We start from the raw sequence: 20713 nt of genomic DNA on the forward strand, positions 1-20713 counted from the left end.
CTTGAAGTAATAAAGTTATATCAAGGTTGCGTTGAGTTACAAAGCTTACAATGCTACCGTTATTTAATGAACAATTATTTATGATTAAAAATGATGTGTAATAAATACAAGGTGACTATAAATAAACGTATTCAAAAAGAAATAAGATATTATTTATTTTACAAAATTTTATATAAATCTATCTTACAATTGTATGATTAATAATTGTACAGTAATTAATAAGAAAATGGGTTTCAAGATTTTTCTATTGTCTATTGTTATTACTATTGGTTATTAACAGCTAGTTTTAATGGCATTACATATGGTTTTGTTATATACAAGTATCCACTTTTATAGGTACATTGTACAAGTTTCAATTTCTTCGTCTTAAGTTCCATAATGCAATTACAACAATGGCCATTCTAATTACCAACAATTAATTGATACTCTCATTTCATTTTGATCTATTAAAATTACATGGCTATTATGTATTTATGAGTAATATAACTTTGAGGAGTTGAACTTTATAATGTGCCTCATAATACTTTTATTTGAGTAATTTGTATTCAAATAGTCCAAAATGAAATCATGAATGCATCGATCATCCATAGAATATTCAATTAATACACTATCTTCATCCCAAGTACTGTAAATCCTTTATTTAAAATGATTGGTCTCATTTTTTGGTTGCAACTTGTACAGAAAATATATTGTATATTAATATTAAAACAGCTTTTTGTTTTCCTTCTATCTATATATTCATTCATTTCACCTCCCCCTATCCCGGCCAACCTCCCTCTCTCTCACTTATGCAGCGCACACATGCATCTATTTGAGCCTGAACTATGAATTTACAGGTTGGCAGTGGTGTAATAGTGCTCTACGGACCAGGATGTTGGACTATCTAGCTGTGATTATTTTCTTTGCATTTGTTTTCACATTCCTTCTTATAGCTGCAGAGGATTTCTGCTATTGAAGGATGGAATGTGAGTAGCAAATAGTCAATAGAGAGAAAGAACAAACTTGCTAATGAATATCGTATCGTATGTTTTCATATTTTATTGGAATAAATAATTGTCATCGAAATCATCTTGTATATAGACAGTAAAATTGAAGTAATTCTACGATGAATAAGTATGTACATAATATAAATTAGAATTGGTAACTGAATGAACAAGAGTGAATAAGTTATGAGAAGGAAATTCTTCATTTTTTATCGAATCCTCCATCTCATTATGGAGGGAGATCCAGATCCTCCTACTGTCACTATATAAGAATCCTTAAAAAATACATCTAACCCATAAATTGGCCCAGAACCTGTCTTCATTTCCAAATATTCTGCACGAGGATTAACACATGGATATTGAAAGAGTCTTAAATATCCATGATGATCTCCTGTTGAAACAAATTGACCTTCAAATCCCGTATGTACAACCGATGGAATGGAAGGTTCATTCCTATAATTCAAATTGTTCCAAATACCAACGACTGGGAACCCCACGGTGCATGTATGTTCCAACCATTCTATATCACGGAAATTGGCAGGATCCTTTTCCATTTTATGAGATTTTAAATTCCACACACATAAATTATAATCTGTGGAAGCAGCTTGGAAGTAATCCCCGTCTTGTGACCAATCTATACGATACAGTGGGACGCCACCCACTCCACCAAGTTTACCATATTTTTTGTAAGTGAATCCGTCTTTGGTCACTCTAAACAGATATACAAATCCATTTTGTGAGACACATGCCAGAGATTCTCCTCGAGGATTGTAAGTTAAAGCATTGATAGGAGAGGCACAAACCCGTATAGTCGTTACATGAGCTCCATTTTCTGCATTCAAAATTATTATATGACCATCAGCAGTACCAACAGCCACAACAGAGCCTCCTGGAAAATAATCAATACTGCAACATTCGGTTTGAACACTAATCTTCCAAACAATTCTTTGCTTTCTCCATCGAGCAACAATTCGGTCATGTCCTGCAGTTACAAAGGAAAGATCATCTGGATGTGTAGTCACAGCGTCCACTTGTCTGGAATGACCCCAAACTAGAGGAGTAAATTTACGTTGAAGACCTCCTTCAAGTACTATGTTCTTGACTGTTCCTACATATATGTTTCCATCATTACGTCCTGGATATTGAGGAGTCAACGTTCGGCAGGATCCTGCTCCTTCAGGCAATTTTGTTTCTAATATTTTTCCAAAATCACGAGAGGCATCCCAAGCAACTATTCTTCTGTCTTTTTCGCCTCCACTAAGCAAAGTACCTCTGGTCAACATGTAAAGACAATTAACACCCTTGGAATGTGCATCAAACTCGTGAGACATGAAATATTCTCCCTCGCTGGAAACTGTAAAAATACTAATCATTCCTTCTTCATCCCCGGTTACAAGATCTCCACTCTCTAAGAAGTTGATCGTATTAATTGTTTTGTCAATAGCTGCTCCATTCATAGCTGAATTACCTGTGATTTTATTAAAATGATATTATAATAACTTAAAACTTCTAATATTTTATTTTATATAGAATAGTATTATTACCAATAACGTCCGTTCTCTCAAAAAAACCGTCTTTCCGTCGACTCCAGAAAGTAAGAATGTTCTTTCCGTATGTAATTAATAGGTTATTGTCTAAAGGATGAAAAGAGCATCCATATGCTCCTTCTTGATGTGTAGCAACTCTTCCAAGTATTTTCCCATCCGGATTCCAATCCCAAAGAGTCATGATCCTGTCACAAGACTTATCAATGGCAGCAATGTAGCTTCCAATATTCATGACTGAAAATGCAATTCCAACAAATCCAACTTCACAGTCCCCGTGACCAGTGATAAGAAGGGTTTCTAAAGTCTTAACATTCCAAACTCGTATATGACACTTCACATCGTGAATATCTCCTTTCCCTGCATTCTGACCAGAAGCAACAATTTCTCTATTAGGATGTAAGTCCATGCATGATATGTCTTCAGTATGACCTGTATAATATCTATTAATCCCCCATCCCAAAAATATGTTAATAATATTTCAATTTGCAAATATTTAAAAAAATTTACTTTTGAGTTTCTTCAAATCGATTGTAAATGATAGCGACAGAGCCGACAAAATATAGAAGTTCTCCAGTGTAGAGTACCCAAAGATTCTTTCGAATATCATTTCCCCGATATCCATACACCCAATCAAGTGTAATTCGATTAGGTGGAGGCAATATTGTCTCTCTATATCCATGATTAGGAGGGAAGAAGGATTTTCGATTTCCTTTAATTGTTACTTTAAGAGGTTCTGTGTTGTAATTAACAGGACGTTGGCCTCTTGAATTAGAGTAGGAAATACTCAACAACGGATGAGGATTTTGGCTCGTTGGAGCATTTTGAGAAATATTGGGCTCACTCATAACTCGATGTAAATTGGTAGTGGATGTAAGAGGTCTATCAAGAGTATTATTAATCTTTTCTGAGCCATTGTAGTTGATCTCAGCAGGACCAGAAGAAATGTAGAAAACATTTTCGGCAGCAAGATCTTTTTTGAGTTGGGAGAAACCTGGATTTTCCTCATAAAAATAGAATTTGCACTCACTGCTATGAAATTAACTGTACCTTTAATCTCTCTGCCGTCGTTGGTGTACATTTTGTTTGCATTTTTGATTTTGAGCACCTCTCCCATGTCCTCAAGAATTTCTTCAAATGTCTGTGTCGTTTTTAAATTCAGGAGTACTTCATATTGAAATGAATGATCCTCGTTATTCACAACACGAACAATCTTTCCATCTCCCGAATTTGACTTAGTCAAAGGAGGACTTATGGATTTTTGACTCAAAGATTTCCTCCTTTGTCGACTCGCACTCCTATAGGTAAATCAAAATGTTAAAAATACCTAAGTTCTTAAGTCCTACTATGATGAAAATTATACCTTGATGGAACTCGATATTGTTCCACTTGAAAAGACTCTCCAATCATACCATAACTTCCATGAATAAATCTCCTCGTTTCGGAAACAACATAACTACCTCCCTCCTCTATTTCGTCTAAAGAGGTTATTCTGTGGCCGTTTGTATCGAAAATGTAATCTAGTTGACTCCTTAAATCCATAGTTCTCGCTTTTGTCACAGATATCATCTTGAGGAAGCCATCCAAGTCCAGTACGTCTCTCCATGGCCTGAAAAGTATTTCAGTTCCCGGGAAGTATTCATCTCCATTTTTAAAAAGAGTGATTCTAATAGCATGATATGTATTCAAGAACCCTTTATCATAGCTTTCATTATCTACGTCATAACGGTCGTTTTTAAAGAGCCCTTGGTTTTTTTCACCACTGCTAGAGCGAAGTAGCCTTGAACCCCCTCCATGTTGGGATTCTTTAATGATCAATGGAGATAGATTTCTGAAATCGTGTCGAGCATCCTCTGGTCGCTCATCTTCATCTTCCTCTGATTTTCTTATTCCATATTGACCATTTTCATCTTGATCATCTCTGTTTTCATAGTCATTATCGGGAAGTAACTCTTGATTCCGTAATGGATTGGGAGAGCGCCTCTTGTATCTTTGATATCTTGGTAATGGTCGATCCTCGTAACCAATGTCTTCTTTAACTTTTTATCAAATAAACATTTTTTTTAAATCAAGTTTAAATTATGCAATTTATATAATTACCTAATTGATGGTACTTATTATTAACGGGGGATAGGCCCCAATTATATCTAACTGGTGTTGGAGGTGATGGTGGGCGGTACTGAGCCTCGCGAGAGTTATAAATATTGTTTGTTGATTTTGCTGGTTTGATCCGTGATGATCTTAGTCTTCCTTTTGTAGTCATGGATCTATTTTGAACTTGCCTAGGAGCCAAGGGTGGTGGTTGATCATGCAATTCCGTATAATCAGGGAGACTCACTCCAAGACCATCATCTTCCAAATTAGCCAATCTATGGTAATATAACTCTGGATCTGATTTTTGACTTGAGGCCGTAGTATTACGTCTGTTTCTTGAAGATTCTTGAGGCAGTGGTAGAGGAACTTGTCGAGAAAAATCCGGTTTTCTACCAAATCTGGGAGTGAAGAGAGGAGGAGCTTCGTATTTGTAATAAGGATATTTGCTATTTCTCCGATGTCTAACTGGATAAGGGAATGGATTTTGATAAGATCGTTTGTCTATTGGACGATAGCCATCTTCATGATCATCTACTTCTTCTTCATCATCCTCTTCGTATGTGTCCTCTTCATCAGTAAAGTCATAGTCTATTAGCTCTTCGTCATCCGTAATTGTAGCCTATGATACAAGTGAAGAGTTCATTATTAAAAGGAGCAACACAATATGGATTGAGAAGGAAATAAAAACTGCTATGGGCTTTCCCAATCACGTTAAGTTTTGTTTAGGGATCATGACAAATGCATGAACATTTTCACTTGAAATTAATGGTATGCTCAATTCAAGGTAATTTATTTACTCACAATCAAAAATAAAGCTGAGGGGGGCTCAATGGGACTTTCATGCATGAAACAATTTTATTTTTATTATGGGATTTTTATTGTTTTTGTACATGACAAACAAATTGTTTTTCTTAATTATTGGATTGGCCTAACGAGAGTGGTCGTTTATAAAATGAAAAAAGCAACAGGGGATAATTACTAACTTCATTCGTCTGATATGTAGTTATTGATCAGAACTGTTCACGAGTCATTTTTTTTACAATTCACAGTCAACTCTTGAGTATGTGAGTTTGAATTCGAGTTCTTTTCTGTTCAAGTTTGAAGTCGTTGTTGAATGAGAAATTCAACCCGAGCTGGGATTTATCATACTCAATATCAAGATTCAACAGGGGTGTCTGCATGATGATTTTTTTAGGTAGCTTGGTTTTGGAATTTTTGTGAGAAAAAAAAACAATCAAAAAAGTACATTTTTTAAATCCATAGCTATTCACAAAAAAAAATGAAATTTTTTTTTGAAGAATTGATTTTTCTAGAAATTTGGATATTTGGGGGGGGGGCTCACCCTGCGGACGCCCCTATGAATGGTACTTAAATAATTATTATTTCAAATAAAGGATGATTGTGAATCTCAAGCAATATAGTTGGACATGCAACAATGAACAGGATTATATTTTGGGGGGTTTAGTTTTTGAAAAAATTAAAATTTTCTGGAAAAAAGAATTGAAATATTAAATTTTTTGAAAAATAATTTCAAATAATAACTTTTCTAGTAAAAATCAAAAAATCCTTAATTTGGAGAGGGATACAGCACCTCCACGTCCCGCTGCGGACGCCCCTGCTGAAATTTTAGTTTTCCTTGCATAGGTGAAGTTTGAAATTTGTACTTGAGGAGGTTTTTATTTTAAATCTTTAGGATCAGACTATGCTCAAGTATAGAGTTTTATTCCACTCGAATTCTTATAAATGATATTTGAGACTGACATGAGTTAAATGTGACTTGAGACGCGAATACAACAGACTCCTGCTCCTTAATTGATACTCCTAGACTTCAGTGTTGTGGTCAAGAACACCTTATTAAATCGGATTATATATATATAATTATACAGAATCGATGGCCGAATCGAAGATTCGTAATTTTTATTCAGAAAAATAAATCAATCAATCGTCTAGAGTAGGGATGTCCAACCTTTTAATATAATGGGCCGCATTGAATTGAAATATTTTAATGGGCCACAGAACCTATTAAATTAAATTTCATGAAAAATGGCTTCATTAAAGAAAACAGATATATACATATTTATTTCAAGTTTAGGCCAAAAGGTCAATCTGGCAACCTTGTAAAGGAGGGTCAGCAGTTTTATATATAAATATATTTTTTTTTTGTGGGGTGGGAGGCTGGTTTTTGGAATTTTTTTAAAAATTTTGCTCAACTTTTTTTTTTTTTTCGAAAAGAAATTAAAAAAAATAAATTCTCTCTGTTTTCTCATTCAATCTTTTTTTCTTTGAGCGATAATTTTTCAAAAATCAATTATTTGGGATGTATTACGCATTGTAATGATCTTTAAGAGTTATACTCAATCACCTTGCTCTATCGTGGCTTTATTAAACTGTACACTTTATTACTGTTGTACACGATCATCTTGCATCATAAACATATTATATTAGTTATATAATATGTTTATGATACAAGATGATAAGTACACATAATAAAAATATAAATATCTACATGTATGAAAAATATCAATATATAAAATTGGTTCTCAAACTTTTTTTGAGTTCGACCCTTGAAATGTCTGGCTAGACAATGTGCGATCCCTACGCCTCTCATTGAGAAGTAAGTATAAAATTTGGAGTGTATTTTATACAAATAGATGACTTAAAGTCGATATCGACCCTATAAAATTCAACCAAGAGACCAATAATATAAGTTATTTGACTATATGGAACAAAAATTTTAATTCTACATATATTGAAAAATATAAGAAATACAACGAAGAAATAATCGAATATATTGTAAATAGAAAATAAAAATTATATTCTTTTTTAGAAATAATTAGGCGACCCCTCTGTTGTGTCCAATAACCCCCACAGGGGTCTCGACCACCATTGATATATAACACGTATTATTTGATGATATTGTGACAATTTTGCTAAAAAATACTACGTACTTAAAGTGGGAATGAGTAGTGGCCTCACTTAGTCATTTAGTGGGCTGCAATACAGGCTATGGATTAGACATCCCCAGTCTAGAGGAATCAAAAATTATTCTTAAGGGGCCTGTTATAATTGAGGGCCTAATCAAAAGAAGAACTGAAATTTGTTATCTAAAAAAATATAAGATCTGAAATGTTTGTAAATTTGTCACGTAGAGGTCCTAAACATTACACATTCCTCTCTCATGAAAGTAATGCACCTTACCCTAGACCAAAATTGATACATCGAAAATCATTTTACCTGCTTGAATAATATCACTTGATACCAAATTACTTAGCAATGAAAGGGTTATCCCTAAGGGTGCCAATCCCCATGAAAGTTCGATATTTCGTTGTAGATTCGTATCTTTTGTTTGAATGACCTATTTATGAATCATAACAGAAATTGTTTAAGCCTCTTTAGAATATTGTACATAGAAATATGACGTCTCTCCACCACATGAGCGATAATATTTCAAGATAAAAATTTCTATTAATCATCAAAAGTGCTTTGTTTCTTTACATATTATATTGTCTTGAATTCATACATGTTATTATGTAGGAATAAGTATAAATATATTTTTTCCAACGACTTAATCTTGTCCTATTAGTTATTAAGTACGAATTTGTTGCTTTTGAGTATGTAAATTATATGTATTTAGGTTACAAAACATAAATTAGGTTAGGTGAATTCAAATATATGAAATTAATGAAAATGAATTACTTTTTAAACACACTCGATCTTTATCAGGAAAAAACAATATTTATGTAGATTACTCATACATTCATGAATCAATATAATAGAGTTTTTTTCAACATGTTTTTAAAGACACGGTGCATAATTATAAGTATATAGGCTTCCACGAACAGACAAACTCTACTTAGTTTATTATAGAAGATAACAAACCCTTGGTGTTTCTCTCCATTTTTCATGAGCAAACTCACACGTAGTGACTTTATACATAAACGTTCTAACCTCACTAATGAAATAATAATGATATCAGTTTGAGAAAATAAAAAATTTCTTCAGGTTGCCAATATAAAAAAATCTAACACATCAAAAAATGTTTAAAATTTTCTACCCAAAATATATGTGGTCCATTGTGATGATAAATTCCCGGGAATCGATAATGTTTAAAAAAATATCAGGAAAATTATGGACCTAAATAATTTATATATTTTAGTTTTTAGATCCTTTAAATTGATATTTGTGCGTCATAATATCAAAGCATGAAGAGTATCATATCCTAGTCGATTGCAAAGCTGAGTAAAAAAATTCAAAATTACATAGCTATTCAAAGAAAGTTATTCATTTTTTTTTTTGAAAAATTTCAAATATCAATTTTTTTTGAAAAAAAAAAAAATTTTTTTTTTTTGAAAAAAAATTCAAAATTACATATCTATTCAAAGAAAGTTTAAAAAAATCTAAAAATTAATTTTTTTGGAAAAAATACATTTCAAATATTAAATATTTTGAAAAAAAAATTGAAAAATACATACCTATTAACAGAAGATTAAATTTTTAAATATTAAATTTTTTTAAAAAGATTTCAAATATTAAATTTTTCCTCTGCTGCTTAACTTGCCCGAGTGACGAAAAAAAAATCCATTAAATAGCAAACACTCCTTGATTTGGGGGAGGGCTACATCCCCTCTAGCTCGCCCCCTACGGACACCCCTGATATTTAAGACTGACTTTATTAAATTAACAAGGACTTTAGCTTCCCTCAAGTCCCCAGTTTGGTCATATAAACCCTTAGCTTTTTGAACTGATTTATCAGTGCAAAATGAATTTTCATTTACTTTATTCAAAACGGCCATAACATAAATTCAGAAATCTTGTTGTTTTTAATTATGTTTTCGGTCGCAATATTCAACTATTCATTGCCATCCTTTTCTTCTTTATCCCTCTTTGTCTAAATCCTATTTGGTCTTATTTTCATCATCCTTGGAAAAATTATTTTCTCTAATAGAATAATTTAGAAAAGGTTTGCATTTTTTCTTATTTTACAAAAAAGATACTGGTTTCTTCTTCCTCTATGTTGATTTCATGTTTTCTCTACACATATTCAGGAAGCCTAATTGTATTATTTGTGACTTTAGCCCTTAAAATTGTGCCACATTCGCATTTGCCCTGTTATGTTTTTCTATTTTGGATAAAATGATCCCAAACTTTACTACAATGCACATTCTCAAAGTCTGACATATTATTTAGAACTGAGCGCCAATACCTTTACATACCTTTGTACTCCCATTTTCTTTAATAATAAAATATGTTGCATTGAGCTTTAGCTACACACGCTTATATTTCTTCATATGTGGCCTATCAACACAAAAGCAAACTAGATTTTTTAAATTGATTGTGGATTACCTTTTTATTCTTTGGTAAATTATTGTCAACTTTATCAACAAACTATCTTTAACAATCCTTTGGAGGAACCGCAAATTGCACTTAAAATAGTCAAAATCGTAATAAAAGAATGATAAATTGATAGATTTTATTTAAAAGACAATATTTGGGCCAAAATAAGTCTTTTAAATCAAATAAAGGTTTTAAAACTATAACTAAAAGTCTTCAATATCTTAACTCATCTCACAAATTTGAATTTAGAGGTTATAATTGACCCAGACATGTATATGAAATATTGGACTGTATATATATCCTTCCTTTAATTGATTAGATGGAGTTACACTGATTAATTATATGTAAGCATTATAATATTACAATTACTGCGTATTTCCTAGGAATTGTCTTCGAAGTCCATAAATATAATTTTTATTTCCTTCTCTAGGGGCGACAGTGAACCGAATCTACGCACATTGATTCAAGATGGTTGTAATATTAATCAAATAAATAAATTTACAATCACTCACACCCCCTCAATTCAAAAATGACTATAAATGGACTTTTGTAGAGCGCGGGAAGAACAAAGGAGTTATGTTTCTCTATAAAACTAACAATGACTAGTGAGGAAAATCCTGTGTACAATAGGTATTTAAAAAAAAAACTGAAAACCAACATAGTAGCCCTGACAATTTGAAGAATGTTTTGAAGGATAGAATGAGTAATGCTCATGACGTTTAATTATAGCAGCTACGGTAATCTGTAGCAAGAGAGGAAGGAGAAAAGGATATAAACAAGGACATTTACTCCGATTTTGATCCCCAATTCTACTCTGAATTCAACAAGGATTTACAATTATAACTCTGCAACAAATCCTCCAGGGTTACTCTCCGTCTTTTAAGAGCACAAACGAATGTGTTCAATTCAGTTTTGAATGGAATTGAATCTATTTAGGAAAGGATGTTCACTACTCAGGAATTAAATAATAATGACAACTGCTAAGGAAAATATAATTAAATCTTCAGATTACCAATTCCAAAAAAATGGACCAACTAAATAATTCACGAGGATTTGCATCACCGACAATGATCCTAGTAAATAGATAAACATTGGGCAGTAGACAATTTTAAACCTATCAGAGTTGATGTGGATCATTTTTTTCCAATGATATGTTTGTCGTCTCTTTCATTAAAAACTCTCTTAACTTAGTAGCCCTTCCATCTATGCTTATTATTTTTTGAAACCCTCAAATACGACGAATTAAATTCTCATATATATCTAAATCTCATTTAATTTGTGAAAATATGGAAAATTGGCTTCTGATTATTTATAATTCGGTCATTTTTTTTCATTTATTGTGCAACGATTTAGCATTTATGAAGCATTATTTAGAATAATGCAAGTAAGGCGACCTCAATTGATTTAATCAACTTTTTATTTCTGATTGTTTGTCAAAATAAAATTTAATAAAACATGAGATTAGATTAATTAGGAAGACTATATTGTTTATAAATGCACATATTTTTGAAATATGAGCATTTCTTAACTTATACTAAAAGTTTTAATATATATGTCGTGTACAAGTTGCTCGTGATTAGGATAATTCAATAATTGAATATTCCACATAGAGTTGTTACCTCCCTAACACAAAAATACTCAATGTATTTTGTTGTCAACTCTCGATGTTTCTGCTTCTCTTCTTCTGAACGTTGATTGGTTGAATTAAAATTAGTTCTGTTTTACATGATTACCTTTATTGTATAACGCAACCTTTCTTTCGAAAATAAACAAACACGAAGGCCCAAAATCAATTACTATTTTTTCTCAACTATGGAATCATTATTCAATAATTGTTAACAGCTTAAAAGAAGCTATTCTAATTTCATTTTGATACATTAAAATGACTTAGGTATTATGTATTTGCGAATAATATACTAGTAGCGGTGGGTATTTGAAGTTTAGTAAATCAGGAACGTAGACAGCTGAAGAAAAAAATACATATTATATTTTTATGTTAGCTAGGTAAGGTTATATTTTAAGATGTGAACAATTACCTTGCTTATACAAAATACACAGTATATTTTATGGTCACCTATCGACTCCCTCGTTTCACTTGATACTTTATTGCTAAAGCATTAAACTAAAGTAACAAAACGCGACCGTTAACTTGAATAAATACAATGATGCAGCATTTTAACATTTTCCCCCAAAATTTCGCTTTTCTTATGACGTCACTAAGTTATTTTTTTACTGACGTAGACTGGAAAATAAATAATAATAAAGAGGGATGAAGCACGGAATCACACTCGAAAATTGCTGTTTGGGAAAGAACAAATTATTTTATTCTTTGACATGCATAAACACTCTATCTTAAAGATAGGCAATGAAAAATGAAAAAGATTTTATTAATATTTAGTTTGTTTATGTTAAAATTCTAAGCTAAAACGATCTACTATAAATAAAAACCTCCTTGTATGAAACATTTTTATGTTGTTTTCTGTCCATTTGATATAAATATGATCAAATTTGCACCCGTTTTGACACTTTTGAAAATGCAACATATAATTGACCATGTAAAAATACTGATTTTGGTCAATATAAGACAATGTTTCCAAATGTTTTACCTAGTAATTTATTAATTGTCATTACTAACTTAATTGGGAACAGTTGTCTTATAAGTAATAATGGAAACTCATCCCCACCATAAGTAAGAATCATTTTTGGAATAAATATAATTATTATATAAAATGTTCCTTATAATGAAGATACATACTAAGACTAACTTGCTAATCTTCAACTTCCTTTCTTCCCTTTTTTATTTCCACTTGTACAAGAGTTTGTTTTTTGGATTTTTAATTTTTTTGGTGCATTGTGGAATCGAGAACCCAAACTTAGAAAAACTTTAAGACATGTGGAATCGCGAAAAAACAAACTTGTCCTCCAGAGCCCAGCAATCTAGTTTGATCAGAATGAAGCATAACCTTACGTACGTAACTCAGAATTATGAAAAACTTTTCTTTTATGTTTAAAGTCTGTATCTGTCTCCATTTTTGAAATAAATGCCATTCATTGTTGTTTTTCTAAGGGGGGCGTACATCAGTGACACGTATAAATTATTTTAATACTATATAGGATTTTTCCTTCTTTGAATATCCCACCAAAGAGAAGAGGAGTTTTCAACTATACATTTAGGATTTATTAATAGTTATTATAATAATTGATAATATAATAATAAAGGTATAATGATCAATTATTGTCAGATGTGGGAACTTGGAGCCGAGACTTGAATTGGGATCCATAGCTAAGTCTTGTCTAGCTAAGCAATGTTCATTTATTAGACCTTGAATTAGGATTTTTCTTAAAAGGAAAATCTTTTAGACATCATCATAACTCCTAATAATAATTCAACAGTACCTTTAGCTGACATAAATGTTTCTGTGCACCAATACATTTTACTGCTATTGATCACGTGGGTCCTTGTTTCGCTACTTGGTTTAAAGCTTTAGTCATGACTATTTCATAATTTATTATTTTTGATAAATAAACGAATTTACAAGTTATACCATTCATTTCCACACTCATTCATACCACACTATTTCTATCAGGACAGGAATAAGATTTGTTATTGATCCCTCGTCATATATTGGCCATCTTATTATTTATATGAACCCATTTTGGCTTTCCGCACTTTTGGGACATCAACATGTGGCCACCCTCTTCTCCAGATACGAAACCCTTGGACTACTTTATCTAGAAGTATCTGGATGAGGGGTGTGTGCTACTCCTCACAGGAGTGTCCAGTCTCTAGAGGCTGTCATTAAGAAGGAGTGGACCAGGCTCGAGTCTGACTACATAATCAAGGTATGCAAGGAATTTAAACTTTGTATTGAGACAATTATTAGAGCTGAGGGCTCACATATTGGATAAAAGTTGTGCCAAGCAATATTTTTAGAAGATTTTGTCAAATAAATGTACTCACAAAACCTCTCGTTTAAATGTTACTCTTGAAAAATGGACAATAATAAAATGTGTACTACTAGATAAGATCAATCCTGTACGTTAATGACACTCTGTTTGAAAAATCAAGGCCTTATCACTCTTTGTTTTCCAGCATTCGCCTTAAATACGCATGTTGGTATGTACTTTGTAGAATTGAATTACATAATTATTTGTAAAGAGTGCCATATGATTATCTTGTAGCCATGAGGAATTTAAAATTGTGGTTAAAATGAACAATATCAACATATCGAACGACATCATTAATAACGCAGTTATCTATATAAAACTAACAAATTAAGGCCGATTTTAGCGAGAGTTGGGCCTGAGTCATGGATAAATATCAGGACACTTTTTCTTCTTTCCTTTTTAAAATTTAATTTTACCTTCGCTTACGAAATTGAACAGAGGGTATTTTTGCCTCTGTTCGTTTGTCACCACCAGAGCATTAGTCGGCTCAAGATATTCTGATTACTCTCCCGCTCAGTAACTAATTTTGTCAACTCACTCTTGCTCGTTTTTGAGAGCACGCTCAATTGAAAATTAGAGCGCTCATTTTTTCCCTCATATAGGTGTATTTGAATTTGAAAACTAATTATGATTGTTATTCAATTATAATTTGCCTGTTCAAGTGTGTCGTATGAATTGTGAGAGCCATACATTATTTGCTATAGCTTATAATCATACAAGTGATTAGTTTAATTAAAATAGATGTGTCAATCAATTTTTATTTTGCTGTACCTTGGGCACAAAAAGTTTAGGAACCACTGTCTTAGGGGGCATATATTTACATGCAGTTAAGCCTCATAATTAATTTGAGCTTGTATAAAGGTTTCTCATGTTTTTAAACTTATGATTGTGTGAGATTTTGAGATCTCATGTCAATTTACTATATAAAAATATAAGAAAATCGTAATTCAGTTAGGAAAATTCGTTTACTAATAATAAAGATATATCTTCCAACTGTATCTCCGTACAGCAAGGAGTTGGCCGTGTCTCTGTGGGAACAGATTTCTGAGGCTTCTTAAAGTGGCCAGCTACATGAGAGGCAAACTCGTCCACCAAAAACAGCAAACGATCACAGATGCAGTATGGAAAAAAGGTTCTAGCTTATCTTGAGATATAACTTCAACCATCTATTTTTGTAATAAAATTATTATTCATCTCTCATGAACATCAACATAATGATTTAAGATATCTATAGCTATAGTTTAGAGTAGGGATGTCCAACCCGTAGCCCCCAGGTTTAATGTATTTTGCCTAAATTTGAAATAAATATGTATTAAATAGTTCTGTGGCCCATTAATATATTTCTTGTGACAATACGGACTGTTATATTAAAAGTTTGGACATTTAAAGTGTTCACTTTGATTAGTGATACTTGATTTGGCCCCTATATGTACATTGAAATCAAATTTACTTATTTTTAATTATTTTTTTCAATTAATTTTGCTATTTTAAATACAATTTGTGGCGTCTCCAATGGTTTAGTATAAACAATTTGTAGGTGGTTATTAGAATAAAGAAAATGAATAAAACTCCAGATTTGATTTGAGAAATAGTATTATAGTTTATTTTAGTAGTAACTGATGATCATACTGAAACCTTTCTCCCGCAAACTATCTAATCTTGACTTGCGCCTTTATCACTTGAAGAATAAAAAAGTTCTCAGTTTTAATTTCTAACAAAAACCCTTTACAAATTGTCAACAAAAACAAGAAAATAGAGCATGTAACAAGCTACAAATAATTTTTGCATTGTAGAATAATGGGAAATGTATTACATAGGGGTAGGAATAAGGATGTACTTTGAACTATTACATATATGCAGTATGTATGTAAAGGAAATAATATCGTTTCCTTCCTCTGATAAAATTTTAGACAACTACGTAATGTTAATTTGTTCCATAATTGATAAGATATGAAAACAAAATATGCACATATGAATCAGTGAAGCAAAATAGTCTAACAAATGTTACTAAAATGTGTCATAATTTCATTAACAAAGGATTGGTTCTTATTTTGGGGTGATTATTCTAAAAGTCATTCAAAGAAATTTATCTTATTTTCTTTCAAAATTCGGATTGGTTTTAAGGTGGCATTGGGGTCATTGCCATAGCCTTGTACTTGATTATACACAATACGGGTGTCAAAGACTATACTCTTTTAGAAAATTTAAAATATTTTCTAAAAAAACGAGGATTTTAAAATATTTCCTTTCATTTAAAGATTCAAAATTTATTTTCTAACAAAAAAAAAACGAAATTCGAAATTCAATTCAAATTTAAAATAAGAAAAAGACTTTCCCCGAGTCCCTGCTCTCGTTAAAACTGATACTGCGCACAATTACTATTCAATGCGTCAATAATCATAACCTTTGATATGATCAAACACCATTATTTTGAGTAGACCATTATTAAATAAACAATTTTGAATGTATATATCAAATTAAAACATATTCCTTTGAAGTAAGCATTCTCCCCTATCTTTGCTATAAATTGTTTTACAAAAGCACAATAAAATTAATATAAACAAATTTATACACAGGAGGTCTCCGCATAACCAGGTTTCAAACACCGCGGATTTCATATCACGTGGTGTTTGAAATAATTCTAACTCCTCGTATAAGTGAGGTATATTCTCCTCATATCCCTTTTTACAATATGATAATAAATTATAAACCACTATATATTGCAATATACAAGAATTTTTGTAGTTGTTGATGAGTTCTATGCCTATAATAGAAGTGTCCTGTAATTATTTTAATTAAAATATAGATTTAAAACTTTTGGTAATTACTTATTAAACAAAACTTGTATTAAAAAGGTTGCTGAATAATTATTGGTTAAGTTCCGATTATTAAAATTTTACAGTATTGAAATGACAGGATTAATAAATCAAATAAATCCTCGATTAAGATTAACTTTTACAATTATTTTGTCTAGCATACATTATTTTAAATAATTTATGATGTATAAAGTGTGTTTATTGTCTCATCCATACTAAAAAACAAAGGAAAAACTGACAATGAGAAATAATTTATCCCATTTTACGGGTTTTAGTACTAAAAAATAACTTGGATTTCATATAATGCGGATTTTCATTGTTACCAAAAATCGTGATGTATCATTATCATATTTTCCTGGTACTAATACTAATAAAAATGTAAAAGGTTCTCCTCTTTATACCAGAATTCATTTGCTCAAACTTTTTCCTCGCGTTCTACAAAAATCCCGTCTATAGGAATCATGGTTGTGCCCGGTTCAGATTTGGCGGTTTTATCAGTCTCGGTGTTAGTTCTTTCATTTTACGGGTTCTGTCTTGGTTCTTTCATTTCACCGGTCTTCAGTCCCGGTTATTTATTATACAGCCTCAGTTTTGGTAAAGGCACATAAAAGAAAATTCAGGCTCACGAAATTATATTAGATACAAACAGGGTCGTATTCGTGTAGAGGGGCTTTAGATAGTAATGTTTGGTAAAGCCTTACTTAAAAAATATTATAGGGCCCAGGCATGCTTAGTAGCGGACCTGGATCCATAATATTGAACATAAGCAATATATGACGAAATCTTTGTCATTTCCAATTATATCAGCTCAAGAACCGGAACCGCTAGAGCGATAAGGGAAAAACCTTGCTAGGAATAGTATCCTCCTCTAGGAAATCTTCGTCGCTTCATATATTATCTACGACTGATTGATGGAGTTTAAAAAAAGAGGGAAAATTAAATAATTAAGTACTAGATTTATCCATTATCCTCTTTATCCCCATACGTCCTTTTTTTTAAACCCTGTACGGGGACTTTTTTATGAATTCATTAAATATCCTGTTGTATGGGGGACAAACAGTTGAAAACCGACCAAAATCTAAAATATCTGTTCTTCTTTTTAAGACAAAGATTAAATTCATTGTCGGTTTTTGGGCGATTTAAAAAAAAATCAAAATAAGGTCATTAAGGGTGACCATATTCAGTACTGTTCAGCTATTTTGTACTTACCTCTGAATATTCATTTGCTCTGACCATGACAACAGATGGGTAAATCTTAATGCTCCTTTTTTTTTTTCTTTGGAAGGGTGTTCTTCTTGAAAATACGTGCTCTAAGCAACTATTAGCTTGAGTTCATTAATTTCTTTTTGTTTTTTAAATCACCGAAAAGCGGGAGAAAGTTAAATCATAAAAAAATAATAACAAAAATAAATGTTGACCTGCATTGAAGCCAGTTCCTATGTACAAATGAAAATAGTATATACATGTATTTCATAATGACTTTTGTAATCCCCTGAGCTTTCTAACACCTCTTTATTGAAGGAGAAAAGGACTCGATTTTTTTTTTGCGTATATTCTTCATAACTATTACTAAAGAAATGATGGTATCAAATTGTTCTCAAATCCTATGTATTTTATGTCAGCTGTTTATTTGTCTTCTTTTAGTCACTTAATTCCTAATACCACCTGGGTCTATTAGACCTATACTTACTCTTCGGCATCTTTTTATGCCTTCCTCGCGAAATATGGTTTTTATTACGAGGTGTATTCCATGGGAAATAATGTCTATTACATATACCGGGTGGTTCATTAAAATCTGAACACTTTGAATTTTAAAATTCAGCAAGATATAATTCATTAATTAACAATAGAATTTCAACAAAATTATTACTATAAATAGATGTGTGTCTGTGCTCTCTTAGTCATTAATGTAGCCGCCCCTTAGCATCAATGATGGATTCCATGCGACGGTGGAAGCCCTGGGACCCGTTGCAGATATAGTACTCTGTCATGGCATCCCAGTGCTGTCTGACAGTGGCATTGAGGGCTTCGCTGTTTGTATGAAGGAAACTGCAGGCCTTCACCTCGATATTCCCCCAAAAGGTGTAGTCAAGGGGGTGGTATCAGAGCTGCAGGGGGGGAGGGGAAGTGTCAAAAAAGAGTTCAAAGGACTCATTTTTTTTTACTGCATAAAATGGACAAATTTCCAATAAACCTTAATAAAACTCTATCAAATGGCTTTAAAAATAAAAAAAAAGCCTCAATGCCTAAATTAAAAACTACTTGATGTCAATCATAAACAGTTTTATTTGAATTATATCAAAGTAATTTGATACAACTAATTTTTTTTTCAATTGGTTTGGGAGTAGAAAAAATATGATAAGTAAATAAAAATTTACTTATTTTTTCCATTGTAATAGTTAATTTTTATCTTCAGAATGGAAATAAGATTGTCTAATGGTGTAATAATATATGTTTAATACATTTTACGGTGATATATACAGGGTCCAAGGAAAGTTCTGGGAAATGTTTATTAAAATACCAATGATATAACTAATTACATAATTTGCATATTATTATAGACAGAGGTCGACACAAGTTTCAAAAGCATGTGACATAACTTTCATTCGAAATGGTCACCCTTAGCCTTGACCACACCTAGAAGTATCTCTGGAATGGACTTGTATGCTCCACGCACCATGTCCACGGGATGGAGTACCAGACAACCATCAGTTTGGCCTTCAGGTCGTCCAAACTCTTAAATGGGGTCATATAGGCTCTGTTCTCAAGAATGGAGTACATTGAGTAATCCATGATGATTAGGTCGAAGCTGTTTGTGGACAGGCTGTCTTGTCTTTGAAGCCACTCCGATTGCCTCCAGTCCACCGCTGCATTTCTCTGGATATGTGGGAGTGGGCATCCTGTTGGAAGGTCTTTGGCTCATTCTGAAAGTACGATTGATCTTTACCCCGGCCGACACAAACACCACGGAGGACTTCCCTGTCTCAGTCACGGCCGCCCAAACCATGACAGACTTTGGCTTCTACACTCTATTTACTCCATGGCTACCAAGCTCACCTTTTTTGATCAGAATCCGATCATTTTGGGAATTAAAAGCTTGTTCCACAGTGAAAATATTCTCATCACAAAATACAATGCTGGGAGATGTGCCAGTCCTAAGCTTCTCTCAAGACTTTTAGCCTTGACCTTACTTAATAGGTGCTGTTACATCTTTAATTTGTAGGGATACATCCCAAAGTTATCTTAGATAAGGTTGCTCAGTGTTGTTGAACCCATGTTGAAATCCTTGGCCATTTTGGTGAGGTTCCTCCTGGGATTTATGCAATCCCAGCATTGACGATTCCGGGCGTCCTTTTTGACCTTAGTTTGCCTTATGTGGGGCTGTCATTGATAGATTGTGTCTCTTCGTTCCTCTAAATGGTTCTCTTGATGAGCGTGGTGTTGACGTCCAGGCTCTTCATGTTCCTCAAGATGGCTGATCGAGATTTGCCCTTCAGGTACTCCTTGATTATAGCCTCTCTCTTGGCTTCTATTGTGGTTAACAAAACTGATATTTTATAAAGTTTAAACATAATTCATCGCAACCTTAAATATAATTATAATATTATATTATAGTTAATTTAAAAGGACTTTCTGTGGACCCTGTATATATATAATCTTGTATTTGTATGTAGATTTATACCCTCATTTTTAGTGCCTCATACATTTGAATTATATTATGAGTCATTCAAAAAGTCCGTCACAGTAGAAGTTGGATGGAGGGGTTTATTCTGAAACCATAAAGTACATTTTTCATTAAATATTTCTTTCTTGTATGTGTGTTGAACAATATTGTTTATAACAGAACTGAAGTCGATTTCATATTTTCTGAGTCAAGTTCAAGTCATCAGTATCCGTCTCAGGTCCATTAAAAAAGACACAAGTCCAGACTCGAGTACTGATATATTTATATTTCAATTCCTAGGACAAGCATATAGAACTCAATTAGGAACCG

At 32.3% G+C, this 20713-nt stretch overlaps 1 protein-coding gene across 1 annotated transcript; it reads right to left on the reverse strand.

Annotated features, from left to right (window-relative positions):
* Positions 1–1015: 1015 nt before the first annotated feature.
* LOC121129043 (echinoderm microtubule-associated protein-like CG42247) lies at positions 1016–18034 on the reverse strand. The gene is made up of 7 exons (XM_040724709.2): positions 17929–18034; positions 4628–5240; positions 3891–4566; positions 3578–3825; positions 3038–3521; positions 2528–2970; positions 1016–2451 (listed from the first exon to the last, which is right to left on the reverse strand). The coding sequence occupies exons 1-7, from the start codon at positions 17953–17955 to the stop codon at positions 1193–1195; spliced, it is 3750 nt and encodes a 1249-aa protein (XP_040580643.1). The 5' UTR covers positions 17956–18034; the 3' UTR covers positions 1016–1192.
* Between the last annotated feature and the right edge of the window lie 2679 nt (positions 18035–20713).

Source organism: Lepeophtheirus salmonis, chromosome 14 (assembly GCF_016086655.4).
Source record: "Lepeophtheirus salmonis chromosome 14, UVic_Lsal_1.4, whole genome shotgun sequence".
Classification (NCBI taxonomy): Eukaryota; Metazoa; Arthropoda; class Copepoda; order Siphonostomatoida; family Caligidae; genus Lepeophtheirus; species Lepeophtheirus salmonis.